The 22945-nt window shown below is 36.2% G+C and overlaps 1 protein-coding gene and 1 long non-coding RNA gene across 2 annotated transcripts in view; one reads left to right on the top strand and one right to left on the bottom strand.

The window, feature by feature from the left end:
* LOC123781066 (uncharacterized) overlaps positions 1-22945 on the bottom strand; it is a 614912-nt gene that overhangs the window by 544132 nt on the left and 47835 nt on the right. The gene's annotated exons all lie outside the window — the stretch shown is intronic.
* On the top strand, positions 1099-2043 carry LOC123781064 (olfactory receptor 13D1-like). The gene has a single exon (XM_045780362.2). The coding sequence runs from the start codon at positions 1099-1101 to the stop codon at positions 2041-2043; it is 945 nt and encodes a 314-aa protein (XP_045636318.2).

Here is a 22945-nt window from a genome sequence, read left to right as displayed (position 1 = left end):
AAGGGGCGCCTGGGTAGCACAGTCGTTAAGCGTCTGCCTTCGGCTTAGGGCGTGATCCCGGCGTTCAGGGATCGAGTCCCACATCGGGCTACTCTGCTGGGAGCCTGCTTCTTCCTCTCCCAATCCCCTGCTGTGTTCCCTCTCTCGCTGGCTGTCTCTCTGTCACATAAATAAATAAAATCTTTAAAAAAAAAAAAAAGAGAAGAATTACAGAATTTAGAGGAATACATGCATTAGGAAGTTTTAGGAATACAAGTGTCCTATACTGACAGAGGAGAAAGCCAGGTTCTGAATAAATGGTACTTAATGTGGACCCAGGCACTTAACCCCTGGAGGCTCCTTGCAATCCACCTCAAATAGTTCCAGGTTAACTCTAGACTGGTCCTTGAAAGAAGAATAGATACATGTCCATCTAAGAAGAGAAAATATTCAAAGTCTGTCCATTAGAACCCCAAACTTTAGTGCTATCACCTTAAACACACTACACAAATTTTTCTGAGTCAAAAGACTAATAATTATAATCAACGATATAATTTAAAAGTATTATAATTACAGATACAGTGTTTTAACCATGTATTATAATAGACACTTAAGATATTTTCTGTAATTTAATACTCACAACAAATTGCCAGAGTTATCTCTTTCCCACATCTTACCATGAACCACCTGAGGCTCAGAAAGTCACACACAAAGCTAAATGGCATGGTATTAACTGTACCTTGTGTATTATTTGAAAATAGAACCAGCTTCCTTTTTAAAATATTTTATTTCAGAATATTCATTAATAATGAGATTTATACATACATTTAGAATTTTGCTGTCCCTATTACTTTATTAGAGGCCTGACACTTCACAGCACAATTCTTGGGGTTTTGGTAGCTCTGCTTCTGCTACTGCATGGTCCTAAAAAGTACTGAATCTCTCAGTGCTTCACTTTCATCATCAATAAAGTTAAAATTGTATCCATGCCTTTCCTGATTCTCAGAGCTGAATCAAAAATCAAAATATTGCAGGTAAAAGTGATGTTTTAAACTAAATTATAAATTTATATTTCCTGAAGTCATATACTTATCTGAACTCTGCAGGTGACGTGGACACATGGAGATGGGGAATTACTCAGCAGTGACCGAATTCTTTCTGGTGGGACTTTCTAAATATTCAGAGCTCCAGCTTTTTCTGTTCATATTCTGCCTCATCACATACGTGATAATCCTGCTGGGAAACAGTCTCCTCATTATCATCAGCATACTGGATTCTCGCCTCCATACCCCCATGTACTTCTTCCTTGGGAATCTCTCATTCCTGGACATCTGTTATACATCCTCTTTCATTCCTACAATGCTCATCATATTTAGATCTGAGAGAAAATCCATCTCCTTCACTGGCTGTGCTCTGCAGATGGTTGTGTCCCTTGGGTTGGGCTGCACTGAGTGTGTCCTCCTGGCTGTGATGGCCTATGATCGGTACGTGGCCATCTGCAACCCACTGAGGTACCCCATCATCATGAACAGAGTGCTTTATATGCACATGGCTGCTTGGTCCTGGATCATAGGCTGTCTGAATTCCTTAGTGCAAACAGTCCTAATAATGATGCTGCCTTTCTGTGGGAATAATGTCATCGACCATCTTACCTGTGAGTTACTGGCCCTTCTTAAACTCATCTGCTCAGATATCACCATCAATGTGCTTATTATGACAGTGGCAAGTATTGTTTTCTTAGTGATTCCCATACTGTTAATTTTTATTTCCTATGTTTTCATTCTCTCTACCATCCTGAGACTTAACTCTACTGAGGGGAGAAAGAAAGCCTTCTCAACTTGTTCAGCCCACCTCGCTGTAGTAGTTTTATTCTATGGTTCAGCTCTTTTTATGTACATGAAGCCTAAGTCAAAGGATACAAAGACATTTGATGAGATCATCGGGTTAACTTATGGAGTGGTAACCCCAATGTTGAACCCTATCATCTACAGCCTAAGGAATAAGGAGGTGAAAGAGGCTGTGAAGAAAGTCTTGAGTAGATACTTACACTCATGGAAAATATGAAAGTGCTTACAACATGTGAACACATTTGGGGAGAAGATATATTTTTTGTAGTCACAGATGAAGTTGCTGAACTCAGTATAACAGGAGCACTGTGTTTATAAAGCCAAGTGTGGAATTCCCATTTTTACAACAGGGAATGTCCATGTAAACCTTTTCATATAATATCTTCGCAGGAGTCCTTCTTGATCCCACAGAGGTCATGATGGGTGCCGTTCATGATGAATATCTCTTTGTCTCTATGTATTGCCTTCTCTCTCTTCTCTTTTCTCCCTTTTTCTTCTTTTACCTTTTTCTTTGCTCTCTTCTTCATCTTCTTTCTCAGTCTCCTCAAGGTACAGATGTATATATTGTTTTGGTCTGCTCAGCATTCTCTCATCTTATAAAAGAACACATCTTTTTATTTTAAGGAATCAACTGTCTCCCACTCTCAGTCCATATTTGGCTGAGGCTGACCACATTCTCTGGATCAAGTGATAAGCATGAAACACAGCCTGGGCCAATGAAAAATGAACATCCCCTAGCCACAGTGATTTATTCAGGGTAGCATGTAACTTAAGCCATGCTAATCACACTTAATTGCCAAAATGTTGCCTGAGTGTCAAAGAAGAGTCAGTCTTTTTTTCAAGGGTCTCTAACAGGTAGTACATATGCCCAGATCTTCTCCTGGCCATCTTTGTCAATATATGGGGAGAGCCAGACTGAAAGTAAAATCACCAAAGAGGAAAGTAGAGCTGAGGGAAGAACTTAGGGTGTACTTGATGTCGTTATTAACTCCTGGTTGAAAGTGGGTCTAAAAACATTAATGCTTGGACTTTTCAGTTATGATAAGCCAATGAAGTTCCTTTAAAATAGATTGAATTAATTTCCACTGCTTATAACCATACAAATCCTTATTAATGCATTTTCTTTTTCTTTTTTTTTTTTTTTAGTTCCAGAGGTAGAATTTAGTGATTCATCAGTTGCATATAATACCCACCGGCTCATTACTTCAAGTGCCCTCTTTAATGCTCATCACCCAATTACCCCATCACCCCACCCACCTCCCCTCCAGCAACCCTCGGTTTGTTTCCTATAGCCAAAAGTCTCTTGTAGTTTACCTCCCTCTCTGTTTTCCTCTTATTTTTCCTTCCCTTCCCACTGTTCATCTGTTTTGTTTCTTAAATCCCACATGAGTGAAATCATATTATTTTGCTTAGCATAATACCCTGTAGTTCCAGCCACATCATTGCAAATGGCAAGATTTCATTCTTTTTGATGGCTGAATAATATTCCATGGTGTATATACACCATGTCTTCTTTATCCATTCATCTGTTGATGGACATCCTGACTCTTTCCATAATCTGGCTATTGTGGACATTGCTGCTATAAACATTGGGATGCAGATGCCCCTTCGGATCACTACATTTGTATCTTTGGGGTAAATACCTAGTAGTGCAATTGCTGGGTCATAGGGTAGTTCTATTTTTAACTTTTTAAGGAACCTCCATACTGTTTTCCAGAGTGGCTGCACCAGCTTGCATTCCCACCAACAATATAAGAGGATTCGCCTTTCTCCACATCCTTACCAACGTCTGTTACTTCCTAAGTCATTAATTTTAGCAATTCTGACCAGTGTGAGGTGGTATCCTATTGTGGTTTTGATTTGTATTTCCATGATGCTGAGTGATGTTGAGGATTTTTTTCAAGTGTCTGTTGGCCATTTGTGACAGTATGGTACTGGCACAAAAACAGACACACAGATTAATGGAACAGAATAGAGAACCCAGAAATGGACCTCAACTCTATGGTCAACTCATCTTGACAAAGCAGGGAAGAATATCCGATGGAAGAAAGACAGTCTCTTCAACTCCTGGACTCCTGGAATGAAACTGGACCACCTTCTTATGCCACACACACACACACACACACACACCAAAAAAACTCAAAATGGATGAAAGGCCTAAATGTGAGACAGGAGTTCATCCAAATCCTAGAGGAGAGGGGCACCTGGGTGGCTCAGTTGGCTAAGCGCCTGCTTTGGCTCAGGTCATGATCCCAGGGTCCTGGGATCAAGCCCCACATCAGGCTCCCCACTCAGCAGGGATTCTGCTTCTCCTTCTTCTTTTGCCCCTCCCCCTGCTTGTGTTCTCTCTCAAATAATAAATAAAATCTTTTTAAAAAAAATCCTAGAGGAGAACATAGGCAGCAACCTCTTTGACTTTGGCTGCAGCAACTTCCTGCTAGACACATCTCCAAAGGCAAGGGAAACAACAAAAATGAACTATTGGGACTTCATTAAGATAAAATGCATTTTCTTATCTTACCTCATCCTTTCCTTCTCCCTCATTAGCTCCTAGCTCTAACTTTTCCTCTGTATATCCCTTTTTCCTGATTCTTTAGAACACTGTTTGTGTCTATCCCTCTTGCTGTCATTTTGTGATTCAGTTTCCATCTCTTTCTCACTCTTGCTCTTTCATCCTCTCCCTGTCTCAAAAACATGTCATTTTTAAGAATCACTGTTGGTTCCAAATTCACTAACACTCAGGAGCCACCTCTTCCTTTCATATCAATTACAATAATACAATAATTACAATAATATAACCTTTATGTTTCATGTATGCACATGATTTATCTCCCCTTGCAACTATTCCTGCTCTATTGTGCTTCTCCATCACTTTTCTGATTATCTTATAATTAGTTTTCATTGTATTTAAGCTCTCTACAGCCCATTTCACACTCCAAAGAGTATATACAAAGCATGTACATTCAAGAGGCTGTCATGTTTAGCAGACTACTCAGCTTGAGAATAAAAGAAAGTGATGCAGAAAAAAAAAATCCAGGGGCGCCTGGGTGGCACAGCGGTTAAGCGTCTGCCTTCGGCTCAGGGCGTGATCCCGGCGTTACGGGATCGAGCCCCACATCAGGCTCCTCCGCTATGAGTCTGCTTCTTCCTCTCCCACTCCCCCTGCTTGTGTTCCCTCTCTCGCTGACTGTCTCTATCTCTGTTGAATAAATAAATAAAATCTTTAAAAGAAAAAAAAAAAGAAAAAAAATCCACCTCATTACTGAATATCAATGCGCCTAATATCTACTAGACATACTTCCTCACAAGGGCCTCTTAAAGCCATTTCCCTGTTTAGTTCCTGGCTAGTCACCTTCTGCTTCCTCTACAAGCATTAGGCTTAACCCAATAAAAACATACAGGTAGACAACTAAAAGTGCTCATCATTGTGGTCCTTCTCAAAGGAGTGAGTCTACCCCCACAACAGATGGCAGCATCTACTCTTATAATTACAGAAAAGAAGTCACTTTTAAAAACAATGTGTCCTCGGGGTGCCTGGGTGGCTCAGTCCTCAGGGCACCTGGATGGCTTAGTCAGTTGGATGTCCAACTCTTAATTTTGGCTCAAGTCATGATCTTAGGGTTGTGAGATCAAACCCCATGTCAGTCTCCACACTCAGCGTGGAGTCTGCTTGAAATTCTCTTTCTCCCTCTCCCTTTGCCCCTACTCCTGCCTGTGCTCTCTAGATAAATAAATAAAATCTTAAAAAAAATTATGTGTCCTCACTATCACAACAGTGATTTAGAAACATGAGAGCCCAGCACCTTGTCAAGTGTAGATGTCATTCACTTCAAGAATAACAAACATGTGGGACGTCTGGGTGGCTCAAATGGTTAAGCGTCTGCCTTGGGCTTAGGTCATGATCCCAGGGTCCTGGGATCGAATCCTGCATCGGGCTCCTTGCTCAGCGAGGAGCCTGCTTCCCCTTCTGCCTGTGCTCCCCCTGCTTGTGTGCTCTCTCACTCTCTCTCTCTGACAAATAAATAAAATCTTTAAAAAAAAAAAAGCAAGAATAACAAACATGTAATAATAAAAAGATACTTCTATCATCTTTACCCAGCTAATGAAATTAAAGATTTCGTGGTGAAAAAAAATTTTCTTCAGGCAAACCTCTGAGACACATTATCAACTAAAATAGGCTATCTCTTCACTGTCACCTAAAATTATCTTGACTCCAATTATTTGTAGGATTTCACATGCAATTATTAGATACTAATATCAAATATCAACTATCCTAACCTTCTCTGAGGCAAATAAATTTCTAATCCACCAAACAATATTTAAAGGTCAGTTAACGTAACAGTCAAATCTCACAAAATTAAAAGCATCTAGCTCAACACTTTATGCTTGAATATCCTCTAACACATCCCTAATGAGTGGTTATCCATCTTTTCTTGCACACCTCTAGTAATGGGAAGCTCACCATCTCCTGAGAGACGCTAGTCATAGTTATTAGAAACATCTTACATGAAGCCAAAACCTGGTTTTTATATTTTCTATTTTTTATTCTTAGTTGTATACTTTAGGAAAATATGACTTGAGTTTATTTTTAGAACTAGAATTAGTTTATATTTTACAGTAGGCTACTAGTTCTTAGAATTAATAGAGATAGCTCAATTCACTCATTCATTCAACAAATATATGAATATCTACACTCTTCTAGATAAGAGCAAACAATATGAACATTAATGTCTAAGATGGAATTTGAACACAGATCTGTTTTATTCTAAAGGCCATTTCATACTTTTTGTTCCCTCGTACTATCCTGTGATTATAGCTTGGACAACCCTTCAGCTTGGATATTATAATAATGTTCTAAGTGGTTTCACAATCTCTGAATTTTTCCTAATTTTATGCAGTCTGTCTACCTTCCAGATTAATCTTTCTAATTCAAGGTGTTCATTATCACTAACTATTCAAAAACTTAGTCTGGTTTTCCAACTAAAATGCAAACACGCTGACATGATATTAATGTCCCTCCACATAATGGTCACCACCTAAAATTCCAGTATTATCTCCTAGGGCAAACTCATCCATTCTCATTGTTTCAATGATTCACCAATAAAATGATGAATCCAAATCTATAGGCACATCCCACATTCCTCTCTGGGTGATTTTACAGTGTTATCTCATCTAAATGCAATAAATAAAACACATTTATTTCACTCATCACATTATCTTATACCATATCGTCTTTCTGCCATTTTTCCATTACAAAATGCTTCTTCATGAGTTCCTCCCTGCTCTTTTGATAATTTCCAAAATTCTTAAAATGAAAGCATGACATCAGCAAGATGACAAAATAGAAGGTCCCAAACTCTAGTCCCCACACAGAAACACTTATTTGGTAACCATCCATAGAGCAAAGTGTCTTTGTGCAAGCTTCAGGATCCAGTTAAGATGATGCAACATATCAGTGGAGCCTAAGACTGAGGAAAGTTGTTTGAGAAAGCAGGCCAACATGCCAGTAGCAGGACCATCAACTGTGGACCTGGCAAACCCAGAAACAGTCCCATCTACCCGTGGACTTAGCTCCGGCACTGCATGTTCTTGGACCGGCCACCAGCCATGCTCTTAAGCAGACCTGGCAGGAACCACACCCAAATGGCTTTCACTAATAGTCCCCACCCCAACTACAGTCTGACTGTGGACCTGGAAGCAGCCCCTTGTTTGAACACCAGTCTCATCCACCCAGGAACCCAGCATGAGCCACACATGCACAAATCCCTAGTAATAAGTCCACCCACCACAAACTCAACTACAGACATAGAAGCAAGCCTATGACCAGCTCCAGCCCCACTTGACAGAGATCCCAGAGGTAGTCCTGTCTGTCTGGAGATCCAGCAGGAGAAGGTCATTACCTGACAAAATCAGTCTGTAAAGAATGGAAGAAGTTAATGGTCCTTCAAATGCACAGACACCCACACAAGGCTACAAGGATATGAAAAATCAGAGAAAAAATGATATTTCCAAAAAGAAAAATCAAAGAGGGAAGGAGAAAACTTTTGGAGATGATGGATAAGTATGATATTGATAGTGATGATGGTTTTATAGGAGTGTAGCTATCTCCAAACAGACCAGGTTGTACAAATTAAATATCTAGAGTTTTTGGTATATCAATCATACTTTAATAAAAGTAGTTGAACTGGGCACTCAGTTGAACTGAGCACCTGGGTGGTTCAGTCAGTTAAGCATCTCACTTCAGCTCAGGTCATGATTGCAGGGTCCTGGGATCGAGCCCCACATCAGGCTCCTTGCTCAGGAGCGAGCCTGCTTCTCCCTCTCCCTCTCCCTTGGCTTGTGCTCTCTCGCACATGCTCTTTCTCTCTCTCTCTCTCTCTCACTTTCTCTCTCAAATAAATAAATAAAATCTTTTTAAAAATAAATAAATAAAAGTAGTTAAGAATTCTTAAAATGACCTATAAATTTGCCCAAAATCTAGATCCTTTGTAACTCTTCAGCCTCATCTTTCACCTCGTTCATCTCTCCCCACTGTTCTGCATGGATTTCTTTTAATTCTTAGAACTATCACTTCTTCTCTCTCTCTCTACCCCCATCTCTCTGTCTGTCTGTCTCTCTCTCTCTCTCACACACACACACACATACACACTTCTATCTTGATGAAGCTCTTTTTATCTCAAAACCTAAGTGCTTGGACTCCAGTCAATGTACTCTGCCACAATCCATGCTTGTTTGTTTGTTTTGTTTTTGCTGATAAAGAAAATAATGATTAATATAATTCCACTGCTAGAAAGAGTCACATATTGATTGGAGTCCAAGCTAGAAATCAGTTTCCAATTTCACACTGATATACTATTTACTGTGTTACACAGTTTGATGCCCTCACTAAGAGAAAGTGATCACATCATTTACTAATATAATAATTAAAGGGATATAAGATACACTATGTTTGGAAAACTAGAAGTTAAAATCATTTTAGCACTCTGTCCAGTGGCAAAACAGTCCCAGAGGATTCAAGAAATTTAAATTGTGACATACTGGTAGCAATTTTTGACTTGTGATTACAAATATTTCTGAAAAAAAATTTAAAGGTCATATTCTACATAAAGAAACTATCAAATGTCTTATAATTGTAAGAAATAAATAAGTAAATGATGGTAAATACTCAAGTTTTGAAATGCTGTAGCAATATGATTAGATAATTGGGTAACTCTTCAAGACATTTAAATGAAAATAAGTGTGCCACTGAGGAAGAAGCTACTTTATGTTTCCTTTTTTGAGGAAACGAGGCAGCATTTTGTGTGACTAATAGGAGGTTCAAATATCTAAATGTATAAAAAAAATAAAATAAACAAAACAAAATAGAGGATTTTTTTTCACATCACCAAGAGATAATTCTTTATTAAACCAGTCTGTACAAGATTTCCTGAAAGAGAAGATTTTTTTTTCCAATACTAAAAATGTATATATTTTAAATTCACAGGAAACTTGTCAAGTTAAATGTGTAATGCAAAACAGATTCTAATGGAGGCAAGAGTGACAGAGGAATTTTTTTTAAGTGTCATAATAAATGTCCTTAAACTTCTTTCAGAAAAAAAGTTATACTACTTAAAATGAAAAACTTTTTAATAGATTGTTTACAACTCCAACAAGGGCGTAATGAAAAATAAATTTTAATGGTCCCTTTGAAACTTAGTTTCCTATGCTTAACAGTTAACAATATTTCGTTGTTATTCCTGGGGGATAGGAAGAATGGGAGAAGGAAGCAAGTTAAAGTATCAGATGATTAACCAAATTTAAACTCTAAGTAATGAGTAAAAAGTTATAAATAAATCTCTGTCACATAATATGTTTTCTGCTAAAGTCTTCCATCTGTTTTTAGCTATTTCTGCAGGAACTACTGGTTCCCGTGACATGTCACATTGAATAGACAACAGCAAAAGGACCTTCGTTATTCCTGCAATATTTTTCTGCAGTCTCACATTCAATACCCACAAGGCCATGAAGATACTTTTGATAATGCCATTCCTCTACCTTCACATGATAATCACCTATATATCTTGTAACACTGCTCCTCAAACAACTAAATTATATAATTACTAACATTTCTCAGGACCAATTCTAATATGGAACTGTAATGAGAACGAAGGGTTTGAAGTTCAACCCAAAGAAATTAAACTATAACCTGAATGAAAGAAGGAAACCTTTCTCTATGTTACTCATATTCTTACACAGATATGGGATTCAAAAATGATTAAATTATGAGATATTATTGATTAAAGACTATCTAAATTAATAGTAGTTACATCGTGACAATGACTGAGTTGATTACAGGATATCAGTGTTAATATGTAGGCACAATGTGTATTATTGTTTTTTTATTTTTTATTTTTTTAAAGATTTTATTTATTTATTTGACAGAGATAAGGACAGCCAGAGAGAGAGGGAACACAAGCAGGGGGAGTGGGAGAGGAAGAAGCAGGCTCCCAGCAGAGAAGCCTGATGTGGGGCTCGATCCCAGAACGCTGGGATCACGCCCTGAGCCGAAGGCAGACACTTAACGACTGAGCCACCCAGGCGCCCCTATTGGTTTTTTAAAGAAAAAAATTAGGACTTTGACCAATATAATTAACCCTACTGTGATTAGTGAGAAAGAACTAATGAATATAAATTTAATGCATCAAATCTAAAAGATTTAATTTTCAAAGGATTTTGAATGGTACAATAAACCGAAGCATCAGTGTTCAGGGCAGTGATGAAACAAGTTATCGAAGTAGACTAACAAGACTATACTTAAACGACAAACAAACAGATCGATTTGTTAAAAATTAAATTCTGCCTTCATGGCAAATAGTTATTAATAAAAACAAAGGCCAGCATACTAGTCGAGATTAAAATTCAGGAACATGAAGCAAAAGCAAATTATAGAAGAGAAGAGAGACAAGCGACAAAATAATCATGTAAAAGAAGAGAAAATTTTAAGAAAGTTCTTATGCTCTGTGTTTTCTAGCATCAGATTAAGGTAGGGAATTTGACTGCCCTGTCTTACCAGCTATGTTAAGTACAATGATGAAATAAATCATAATAAATTCTAAGTATAATGATACAAGAGTATGGTGTGTGCAGAGTTACATTATCTTTCAATAAGTATATAACTTGTTAGTATTTTCTCTTAATATCATCTCTGTTTTCAAAACATGAAATGCAGAATTTTCTTTCACTTGCGTTTTACAAAATAAAGAGCATAAACCCTAGACTATGGTTCATTGTATAGTTGCTATGGAAGACCTCTTCCTGCTTTTCCTTTTGTGTGTACCATACATACATATCATATCTATACCTTATTTTATGACTTGGCAAGAACAATAACACTTTACAGTTTAAAACATAAAGAGTTTTTCATCAACATTAAATAAATGAGCACTAATATTTATAAGAAAGCAAAATATGTTAGAAAAGCTAATAGCAGTAATAAAACATGGAAGTGGTCTAAAAAGAAGTTGTAATATTTTACACAAAGAGCATTTACTATAGTTTTTAAAACAGGAAGCATGGTCTGTTTTTAATAATAAGCAGTCCTATTATATTTTAAGAGTAATTTGTTATATGCATCAATGAATAAAATAGAAATGGCATCAAGAAAGTAGAATTCAGATGATAATGGAATCGTATTTTCAAATTTCTGAAGCAAAATGACTGTAAACTATAAAGTAGCTAAATTATCTTTCAGGACTAAAGACAAATAACTTTCCAGACAAAGGCTAAACGATTTTTTTTTATCATTCATAGAAGCTATTCAATGAACTATTTTTTAAAGATTTATTTATTTATTTGAGAGAGAGAGAGCACATGCACACATGTGCATGCGAGCAGTGAGGAGGGGTAGAGGGAGAGAGAGAATCCTGAAGCAGACTCCCCACTGAGCGCAGAGCCCACGCAGAGCTTGATCCCAGGATCTCAAGATCATGACCTTAGCCAAAATCAAGAGTCTGGTGCTTAAACAACTGGGCCACCCAGATGCCCCTATTGAGTGAACTATTAAAGAATGTACCTAAGGAAGAAGAAAATTCAATCTAGATGGAAAGAGTGGGAAAAAAGTGAAAAGCAATAGTCAACGAAGAATTAATAAATACATGAATAAACTTATAAAAATATTGCCTTTAATTTAAAAAGGCAAAAAATACAAATTTAAAAACAAGGTCATGGAAAAAAAGTTCTAGAACCCAAAATACAGAAGATGATAAGAGAGGCTCGGGATCAGAAGTAAATGTTCTAAGATCCTTGTGGCTGTTCACGAAGACTGAAGTATGTTAGTTAGGTTTAGACTTTGCAATGTTAAGCAAACATCTTTAAAAATAAGTGTTAGGGTGCCTGGGTGGCTCAGTTGGTTGAGCACCCTACTCTTGGTCTCAGTTCAGGTCATAATTTCAGGGTGGTCAGATAGAGCCCCATGTCTAGCCCCTGTCAGGCTCCATGCCATCTGCCCGACCCCTTTTTAAAATAAATAAATAAAAATAAGGGTTAATACAAAACAACAGAAACAAGATATCCAATTTTCAGACCACTCAAGAAAATAAAGAAAAATTCACAATCTAACAGAAGTCAGGAAAGTTGGAAGAAAAAGCAGCAAAAAAAAAGAGTATAGTAGATAGAAAACAACAAATAAGGAAAATAAGATTAAGGATATATATTCAAACACATTAGTATCCATCACAATAGGTATAATTATGTTAAAAACATACCAGTTAGAAGACAAAGATTCTCAGATTGAATTCTCATTAATCCCACTGTATTTTATTTATAAGGTAAACATCTAAAACTTGACAAAAGGAGGTTGAAAGCTCTAGAGTGAAAAAAGTCATGCCAGACAAACACCAACCAAAACGAAGTTATTGGCTTAGAGTAGACAAAATAGGCCTTAAAGCAAAAATCATAATAGCAGAAAGATCAGAAGGAAAAATAATCTTCAATTTAGTCATACAAATAAAAAAAAAAAATCTCCAGAATTAAAGACACAAATTTTGTGAAGACAATAAAAGTTAAGTGATTTTAATACACACCTCTCTCAAACTGATAGGTATAAAAATGTGAAAATAGGAGATCTGAATTCTATTGTTATTAAGTTTAATTAAAATATATAAATACACAAGAAGATATGTATTCTGATATATAAATTAGATAATATGTTAAGATCTATACAATTCTATATCCAAACACTAGAGAACATGCATTGGTAATACAAAGCAACTCTTAATGAATATTAAAAAATTAAAAACACTCAACCACAATTTCTAGTTAAAACATGATAGAATTAGTTATCAGTAACAAAAAAATAACCCCCAAATATTTTATATTTAGAAATTTTGAAATGTGCTTTTAAATAATTCATTGGCTAAAAAAGAGATCATGATGGAAGTTACAAAATATTTAGAACTTGACAATAAAATTACCATCAAAACCAGTTAATGTAATTTAACTCTAGAAGGAAACATATAGGCATAAATAAATAGATATTTCAATCTTCAATATAAACATGAAAATAAAGATTGAAAATTAACGCACTAAGCATTCAATTCAAACATTACGATAAAATGAAGAATAGAAAAAAATACTAAAGACAAGGAACTATTGAAATAGTCGCTTAGAAAGATACCAGGACAAAATAGTTTCCCTAGAAAATTCAATAAATTTTTTAAAACAGAAAAACGATCCTATCCGTTTGTTTCAGAAAATCGGCTCATTTGACTCAGTTTGTTAAGCCTCTACCTTTGGCTCAGGTCATGATCTCAGGGTCCTGGGATCAAGCCCCACATTGTTGGGCTCCCTCTTCAACAGGGAGTCTGCTTCTCCCTCTCCCTCTGCCGCTCCCCTCCTCTTGTGCTTTCTCTTTTTCTCTCTCTCTCTCAAATAAATAAAATCTTAAAAAAATAAAGAAAATAAAAAAGAAGTGCTTCACACAAACTAGTGTTTTGAGCCTAGTATAAAGTGAAACAAAACACAAAATTTATCCCAGGATCCAAGGAAGTTTTAACATAAAACATGGTAATGTAACTCACAATATCAATAAAAGGGGAAAAAAACACCCATTTTAGTAAATGCAGAAATAGCATTTGATAAATTCAATATGCATTTATAATTTTAAAAGAATCTTAGCAAATTAAAACAGAAGAGAACTTCTTCAACCTGATAAATGATACCTATCAAAATCTCACAGCAGATATCATAGTTAATGAGGAAATATTAAACATATTACTTTTAATGTTCAAAATGAGATTTTAAAATGCCTCTTTTGCTTCTTCTATCAACATTGGACTAGAGTTCAACTTTAAAAAGAGTAAAAAATAGAATATATAAGGTTTACAAAGGAAGAAATGAAGTTATCACTTTCCCAGTCAATGTAACTGTCTAATACAAAATGAAGAAAAGTTATAAACAAATTATTTGAATTAATAATGGTTGCTGAGTCTAAAGATCAATATTTAAAAAATCAATTGTGTTCCTTATACCAATCACTGGTTAAAAATATACATATTTTATATAGAGGAGTTGAATCACTATGGTGTACACCTGAAAATAATGTAACATTGTATGTCAATTACACTCAAATTTTTTTAAAGTATAATTAAAAAAATTTAAATACATATTTTTAAAAAGAATCTCACAATACCAACATATATGTCAAGTGCCTATGAATAAATCTAATAAAAATATCACAAGTACTTTATGAGGAAATTTATAAATCTTTATTAAAAAACAAAATAGAAATGGGGCACCTGACTTGATGTCGGCTCTTGAAATCACGGTCTCAAGAGTCATGAGATTGAGCACCACGTCGGGCTCTGCACTCAGCGGGGAGTCTGCTTAAGAGTCTCTTTCTCCCTCTGCCCCTCACCCTGCCCATGCTTTCTCTCTCGCTCTCTCTCTCAAATAAATCTTTTAAAAATATGGAAGCCTAAATAAACAGGGAACTATATTTTTACATAGTTACGAAACCCAAAAATATTTATCCCCAACATTCTCTCTAAATTTAATGTAATTCTATCAAAAGTCTAATGGGATGAGTTTCTTTCCCCTCTTTGGATATCATTAAGTTGATCCTAAAATTTACATAAAAGAATAAAAGATCAAGAGTTACCAAGAAAATACTGCAGAATAAGAGTAAGAAGATGGTAACCACTATATCACATATCAAGACTGATTATAAAGTTGTAAGTATTTAGATAATGTACTATTGGTGAAGACAGAAAGACAAACAAATCAATAGAATAGAATACAAAATCCAGAAACATCCCAGGCATCTGTAAGAGTTTGATAACAGATATTATCAGTGGGTTTGATAACTGATAAGGCATTGTAAATCAGTACATAGCAAACGGACTATTTGATAAATCATGTTTGATTACTGATTATTCATACTGACAAAGAAGATAACTATATAGATGTCTACCTTACACTATGCCACATAGAAATTTGAAAAAGATTTAATAGCCAAATTTTAAAAAGCAAAATTTAAGAACGTCTATAGAAAATTATGAAAGAATATCTTTACGACATACAGGCAGTAAAAGTATTTGTTAAACAAGCTAAAAAACAAAAAGAGAAAAAGAGAAATTCAGCCTCCTTGAAATTAAACATTCTATATGACAAAAGACACCATTAAGAAAGTTTAAATATTAGACATATGGGAGAATTTATCTATAGTACACAAAAACATAAAAAAGGATTAGAGTCCAGAATATGTTTCTAAAACACATAGACGTCTGATTAAAAAAACAGCAAGTTCTACAACACAAAGTTCTACAACCAATATCAATAAAAATATGAAAGGATAATCAAATCACAAGTAATCAGAGAAATGAAATATTTATGTGACATTGCCCACATAAAACATAAACACTAAATTATGAAAATAATATGGAGAAACACAAAATCTAATTCATTGTAACTGTGAGTATGAATTAACGTTTTGTAGAGAAAACAAGCTAGACCAGTGGAGTTGATCCCGTAATTCCACTTACAGGTTTGTACCCAAAGGATGAAGAAAAAGCTAGTCTGTGCTACCATCTAGTGGCCTCATAATATAACAGAAAATATGATTCCTTCAGCAATGTTTACAAAGGACTCTTGAAAGTACCTGCACAGGGAGAGACCAACAACTTATAAACATGTAGAGTTTATCCCCATCAAAATACCGATGACATTTTTCAAGGAACTGGAACAAACAGCCCTTAAATTTGTATGGAACCAGAAAAGGCCTCAAATCGCCAAGGAACTGTTGAAAAGGAAAAACAAAGCTGGAGGCATCACAATGCCGGATTTCAAGCTGTACTACAAAGCTGTGATCACAAAGACAGCATGGTACTGGCACAAAAACAGACACATAGACCAATGGAACAGAATAGAGAACCCAGAAATGGACCCTTGGCTCTTTGGGCAACTAATCTTTGACAAAGCAGGAAAAAACATCCAGTGTAAAAAAGACAGTCTCTTCAATAAATGGTGCTGGGAAAATTGGACAGCTACACGCAAAAGAATGAAACTTGACCACTCTCTCACACCATACACAAAGATAAACTCCAAATGGATGAAAGACCTCGATGTGAGACAGGAATCCATCAAAATCCTAGAGGAGAACATAGGCAACAACCTCTACGACATCAGCCAAAGCAACCTTTTTCATGACACATCTCCAAAGGCAAGAGAAACAAAAGATAAAATGAACTTGTGGGGCTTCATCAAGATAAAAACCTTCTGCACAGCCAAGGAAACAGTCAAAAAAACTAAGAGGCAGCCCACGGAATGGGAGAATATATTTGCAAATGACACTACAGATAAAGGACTGGTATCCAAGATCTACAAAGAGCTTCTCAAACTCAATACACGAGAAACAAATAAACAAATCATAAAATGGGCAGAAGATATGAACAGACACTTTTCCAATGAGGACATACAAATGGCCAACAGACACATGAAAAAATGTTCAAAATCATTAGCCATCAGGGAAATTCAAATCAAAACCACACTAAGATACCACCTTACGCCACTCAGAATGGCAAAAATTAACAAGGCAGGAAACAGCAATTGCTGGAGAGGATGTGGAGAAAGGGGATCCCTCCTACATTGTTGGTGGGAATGCAGGTTGGTGCAGCCACTCTGGAAAACAGTGTGGAGGTCCCTCAAAAAGTTAAAAATTGAGCTACCTTATGACCCAGCCATTGCAATACTGGGTATTTACCCCAAAGATACAGACGTAGTGAAGAGAAGGGCCATATGCACCCCAATGCTCATAGCAACATTGTCCACAATAGCTAAATCGTGGAAGGAACCGAGATGCCCTTCAACAGATGACTGGATTAAGAAGCGGTGGTCCATATATACAATGGAATATTACTCAGCTATCAGAAAGAGCGAGTTCTCAACATTTGCTGCAACGTGGACGGCACTGGAGAAGATAATGCCAAGTGAAATAAGTCAAGCAGAGAAAGACAATTATCATATGATTTCTCTCATCTATGGAACATAAGAACTAGGAAGATCGGTAGGGGAAGAAAGGGATAAAGAAAGGGGGGGTAATCAGAAGGGGGAATGAAGCATGAGAGACTATAGACTCTGGGAAACAAACTGAGGGCTTCGGGGGGGGGACTGGGATAGACTGGTGATGGGTAATAAGGAGGGCATGTATTGCATGGTGCACTAGGTGTTATACGCAACGAATGAATCATCAAACTTTGCATCAGAAACCAGGGATGTACTGTATGGTGACTAACATAATATAATTAAAAAAACATTTAAAAAATAAATAAATAAACATGTAGAGTTTATACATGTAGTTACCTCCCCCACTACTCTATTGGGCCAACATTTGGCTCCACCTATTTGCTTCTTTCTACAGATTTGCATGAATCTAATCTTGTGACAGAACCAAACAGAAACATCTTCAGGCAGTGTTTCATATGTCTACCCTATATAATTTCCAAAACCCTTCAAATAATATCTACTGTTATGTGAAGCTTAAAGAATGCTTCTCCAAACTAATCAGACCAGATTGTTAATAATTTAAAAATTGGCCAATACTAAGTATTGACAAGAACATTGCGCAAAAGAAACTCTCATACACATCTAATAGGGTACAAATTTGGAAAATTAGTGAAGATTAATGTATATCCCAAAATAAAACAAACCATTAAACTTTTAAAAACTGTTAAAATTAAAACTAAGCATTATTTTAAAAAGATGAATATGTGTATAGACTATGACACAGAAATTCCTCTCCTACATATACTCTCTAGCAGTGGTTCCTCACCCCATAGGATACCTACGAATAAAATTCAAGGGGACTGGTAACTTAGATGGGAAAAAAATACATCTTTATTTTCACTAACCTCTAAGTGCAATTTAGTAGTTCTTGGGGACAGTTTTACATATGAATTTACCAAACTTTCAAGCTATAGATAATCCTCATCTTATTCAAGTTATTTAGCAAAAACCAGAGCAAAACCTACCCCATCCTTTTATTTTTATCTCAAAACCAGATAAAGACAGTACAAAAAATATAACTTTTTGTTTTATTTCACTTATAACATAGATGTGAAATAATACATAAAATATGAAATAGAATGTACATATTCTATGAAATAGAATGTTCTAATAATCTCAACACTTGATTCAACCATAAACTCTTGTCAAAAAAATTTTTTACAAATTCCTGAAACCAGGATCTCAAAGAGATATTTGACCCCCCATGTTGACTGTAGCATTATTCACAATAGCGAAGGTGATGAAACAACCTAAATGTCAATGGATGGGTGAATGGTCAAAGAAAATGTGATACATACATACAATGGAATATTAGCCTTAAAAATGAAGGAAATCATGCCAAATGCGACAACATGGATAAATTCTGAGAACCTTATGCTAAGTGAAATAAACTGGTCATAAAGGACAAATACTCTCTGAGTCCATGATAAATCTAAAATAGTCAAACTCATAGAAGCAGAGAGTAGAATGGTGGTTGCCAGGGGTTGACGGGAAGAGTAAATGGGGAGTTATTACTCCACAGGTAAAATTTCAGATATTCAAAATGAGTAAGTTCTAGTGATCTGTGGTATGACGTTCGTTCTATAGCTAATGATATGGTGTTGTACACATAGAATTTTGTCAAGAAGGGTTAGATCTCATGTTAAATGTTCTTACTACAATAATGAAGATGTGGTATACACACACACACATACACACAATGGAATATTATTCCACCATAAAGAAGAATGAAATCTTGCCATTTGCAAAGATGTGGATGGAGCTAGAGAGTATAATGCTAAGTGAAATCAGTCAGAGAAAGACAAATATCCTGTGATTTCACTTATATGTGTAACTTGAGAAACAAAACAAATAAGCATAGGTGGAAAAGAGAGGAAAACCAAGAAACAGACTCTTTAACCATAGAGAACAAACTGATGGTTACCAGAGGGGGAGGTGGGTGGAAGGATGGGGGAAATAGGTGATGGAGATTAAGGAGTATACTTGTGATAAGCACTGGGTGTTGTATGTAAGTGTTGAATCACTAAATTATATACCTGAAATTAATATTACACTGTATATTAACTGGAATTTTTAAAAAAATTTAAGATGTAAAAAATAAATAAAAACAAAACAGAACAAAAAACCTTCCTGAAGTGGCCAACAGCATCCAGACAATGAATGGGGGCAGTCAACACTTGTAAGAACAAACAGCACTAGGAGAGTTTCCCTTCTACTGGTTTTAAGGTAAGGAAAGGACAAAGTCACCATTACTAAAGGATAACTAAAATTCAGATGGAAAATGCAATCTCATTGACTTGAAGAAACAAGAAGAGAGTCTGGGAAGATCACAGCAGCTAAAAATTTAGAAGAAAAGAGACAGCTAAAGAATGGGAGCCCCAGATTTCTGCATAAGCTCTGCCCAAACACTGGCTGATCCCTAAACTACACATAAACAGAGCTAAGCCTAAAATACCTGAGCAGAGATTACAGTGACTGTCCACCTCAGAGAAGACAAGTTTGAAATTTGAGTACTGCCAAATTACTACCCACTAAAACAAAACACCAATACTTGTGGCAAATTCAATATCCAGGGACACCTGGGTGCTCAGTTGGTTAAGCAACAGCCTTCGGCTCAGGTCATGATCCCAGGGTCCTGGGATCAAGTCCCATATCGGTCTCCTTGCTCAGCAGGGAGCCTGCTTCTCCCTCTGCCTGCTGCTCCCCATTGCTTATACGCTCTTGCTCTCTCTCTCTAACAAATAATAAAATCTTTTTTAAAAAAATTCAATATCCAAAAAGAGTTGCAGAGAGTTCTATTCTAACAAGCTCTGAAACTTTGCTACTCCCTCCATCAAGAAGTAGAGTCTTTTTCATTTTTTTATGTACCCCCACAACACGGAGTGAATATATTTGGCATCAAACTTTAGCAAAGGTCCTGGCACATATTTGAATCTTAAAATATGAATAGAATTATGTTCTTCTAACTAAGGCCTACACGATTCTGGAGTGCTGGAAGAACAGAAGTGTATATGGAGTTAAAACACTAAAACCTGGAAGTGCACAGCAGGGTCAAGGGCCAGAAAGTTGTTAGGAACTAAGTGAAGTTGAAGGGACATTTGGGAAGCAATGGTAGGCTGTGCATCCCTTTTCCTCACACGGAATAAAATGAAGGGAATCTGCTCCCAGTCCTCCAACCTTGTCATCCCTTCAAAAAGCCAAGAAAGTGAAAAATTACTGAGATTCCAGCAAAAAACGGTTTAATTTCCACTTCTTACATATTTTTCCTATTTATCAATTAAAGATATTACGAAATTAATTAAAACCGCCTATTATGGGAAATACATAAAGTATATTGTTAATTATTAAAAATTAATAAATCAAGAAATGCAGCATAGTCTGATGCACATAAATATAGTAAATGAATAGATAATATGTCAAAATATTAGTATTTGTTCTATAATTATAAATGACTCATTTCTCCCTTTGGATTTTCTGGACTTCTCAAATTTTATACTGAGTATACAATATCCATATAATCAGGGAAGTAATAATTTAGAGGAGAAAAATTATTGTTTATTAAGTTAAGTATAATCAGTTCTTGAAACATCATCCCTAATGTACCTAAAAGTTACTACCTTCTATATTATTAAAGAAATCACTTCTGGGATTACAAATTCTCTTAGAACAAAGGAGGATTTAAATTGGTTACCAGAACCACCGGTGGGGCCCCTGGAAATAAATATTTAGGGCCCAGAGGTAGGAAAGTACTTATGTGACATTTTAATAACTATTGCATATACATTTATAACATGATGTTTTTCCCTCTCCCTCACCACTACTAATAGTTGTATGTGATTATGGAATACTCGGCATAGGTTATAGTTGGCTTTAGCTCTAAAAAGAAAACTAAGAAGTCAATTCATTGAGGAGGAGCAGCAAATTGTCAGAAGAAGTTAGTGAAACACTGATGAAAAACAAAGGAGAGTGTTTTCCTTGCTTTGAAACTGAAATCCCAATTAGCCATGCTATCTACTGTAGATAGAGAAGATGAAAATCCTTTAATGAAGATTTAATGGGGCACATCAGGACAAAGGTGAGAAGAGGTATTTCCAGAAAGGAAAAGGTGAATGGAAACTGGGAATTATGAATAATTTATTTTATTTTAAAAGTGCTGAATAAGACAATGCAAAAATTAAGGAATTATTGGATGAAGAAAATATCATGGATATACATGAACATCATTTTAGATGTCACTTTCTCTTATCATGGAAAATAAAAGAATACCATCCTAGCCATTTAGAGTAACTAACATGTGCTATACATTCAATCTATCCCAGTGACTTTCAAGTATGTTACGTTAATCTGCAAAACAACTCTAAAAATAGGTAACGCCACCTCATTTTAAATGACACATCATGATGTGAGATAATGTTTTGCACAAGATTTATAGGACCCAATATGCCAAAGAGCCAAGATTGAAGTTTAGGTCCTTCAAGCCAAGTACTTTCCAATAACACGTAGTGTGTCTCTTAGCAGCAGCTAAGGGGACACAGGAGTAAGAGGACTGGGACATAGTAGGCTTCCAGAGACAGAGGGCTATGCACTGTACTATATAGCCCTACAGATGGTCAGAGCACGAAGAGGATGAGCTGGGTGAATTGATCCCAGCAGAGAGCCCAGCTCATTGAAGCTCCCAGCAACAAAGAAGTGTTGTTTGTTTCCACACAGAAATGAAAATGAGAAAACCCAGGATAACTCTCAACACCATATAGGAAATGAAAAGAAGCCTTGCTCTAACTAGAGCACTATTGCTCATTATTGGCAACTCTGAGGCTGCTCTCTATTTGGATAAGCACTGGAGATCTACCACCAGGGATGTCTGATATCATGAAGAATATGTTGTTTCATAAACAGGAGGGGAAACTAGCTGAAGCAGGAGCTGGACACAATAGCGCATTTGGTTTCCTTCTGAGGGGAATGAGGCACAGCCTGTTTCAAGAGGTTCCTTAAGTTAAAATCAGGAAGTCTGGGTGAGCACATGTGCTTTACAAACCTCTACTCTTTTATCTTGGCAAATATGGGGAGAAGGGTGAATGCTTCATGATCCAAGTCCTCAAGCAATTTGCTTTCCTTCTACAGGTGATCTCTGAAGATGAACATCAATCTAAGGACAGACTGTTTGGAGAGAGACTGACAAAAAACAGCCAGGAAAGAAACTGAGACTTTAACTCTTTTGGTAGAAATAAAGCAGCTAAGGTAATAGTAATCACTAATATCCCACACACTCCTCACGTTGGGTCTCTTCTCTGTCTTATCTTTTCACTGCGTGATATACTTGGGTGCCTCATAAGGTACATCCTATCTATACTGCCCACCTGGACCATTCTAACCGGTAACCTCTAGAATCCTATTCCAAGAATTGGAACTGTTTCAGTGTGTCTGCTCAGGGTGCATATATTTGTGGATTGCTTGAAATCAAAACATTAAATGGCCTTAAGTTAGTCTGTGTAATAAATCAACAGAAAATTTCTCTCCAATATCCATTAACTGTTCTTACCCTTTCTTGGGTTTTAATGAAAACGGAGGACAGAATTCCTTAA

This window comes from Ursus americanus, chromosome 18 (assembly GCF_024610735.1).
Source record: "Ursus americanus isolate L20-20 chromosome 18, mUrsAme1.1.p, whole genome shotgun sequence".
NCBI lineage: Eukaryota > Metazoa > Chordata > Mammalia > Carnivora > Ursidae > Ursus > Ursus americanus.
This window is presented reverse-complemented; position numbering and strand designations above follow the sequence as displayed.

Bases quoted from the DNA above. Each gene is read 5' to 3' on its own strand.
- LOC123781064 (XM_045780362.2), top strand. From the start codon at position 1,099: ATGGAGATGGGGAATTACTCAGCAGTGACCGAATTCTTTCTGGTGGGA.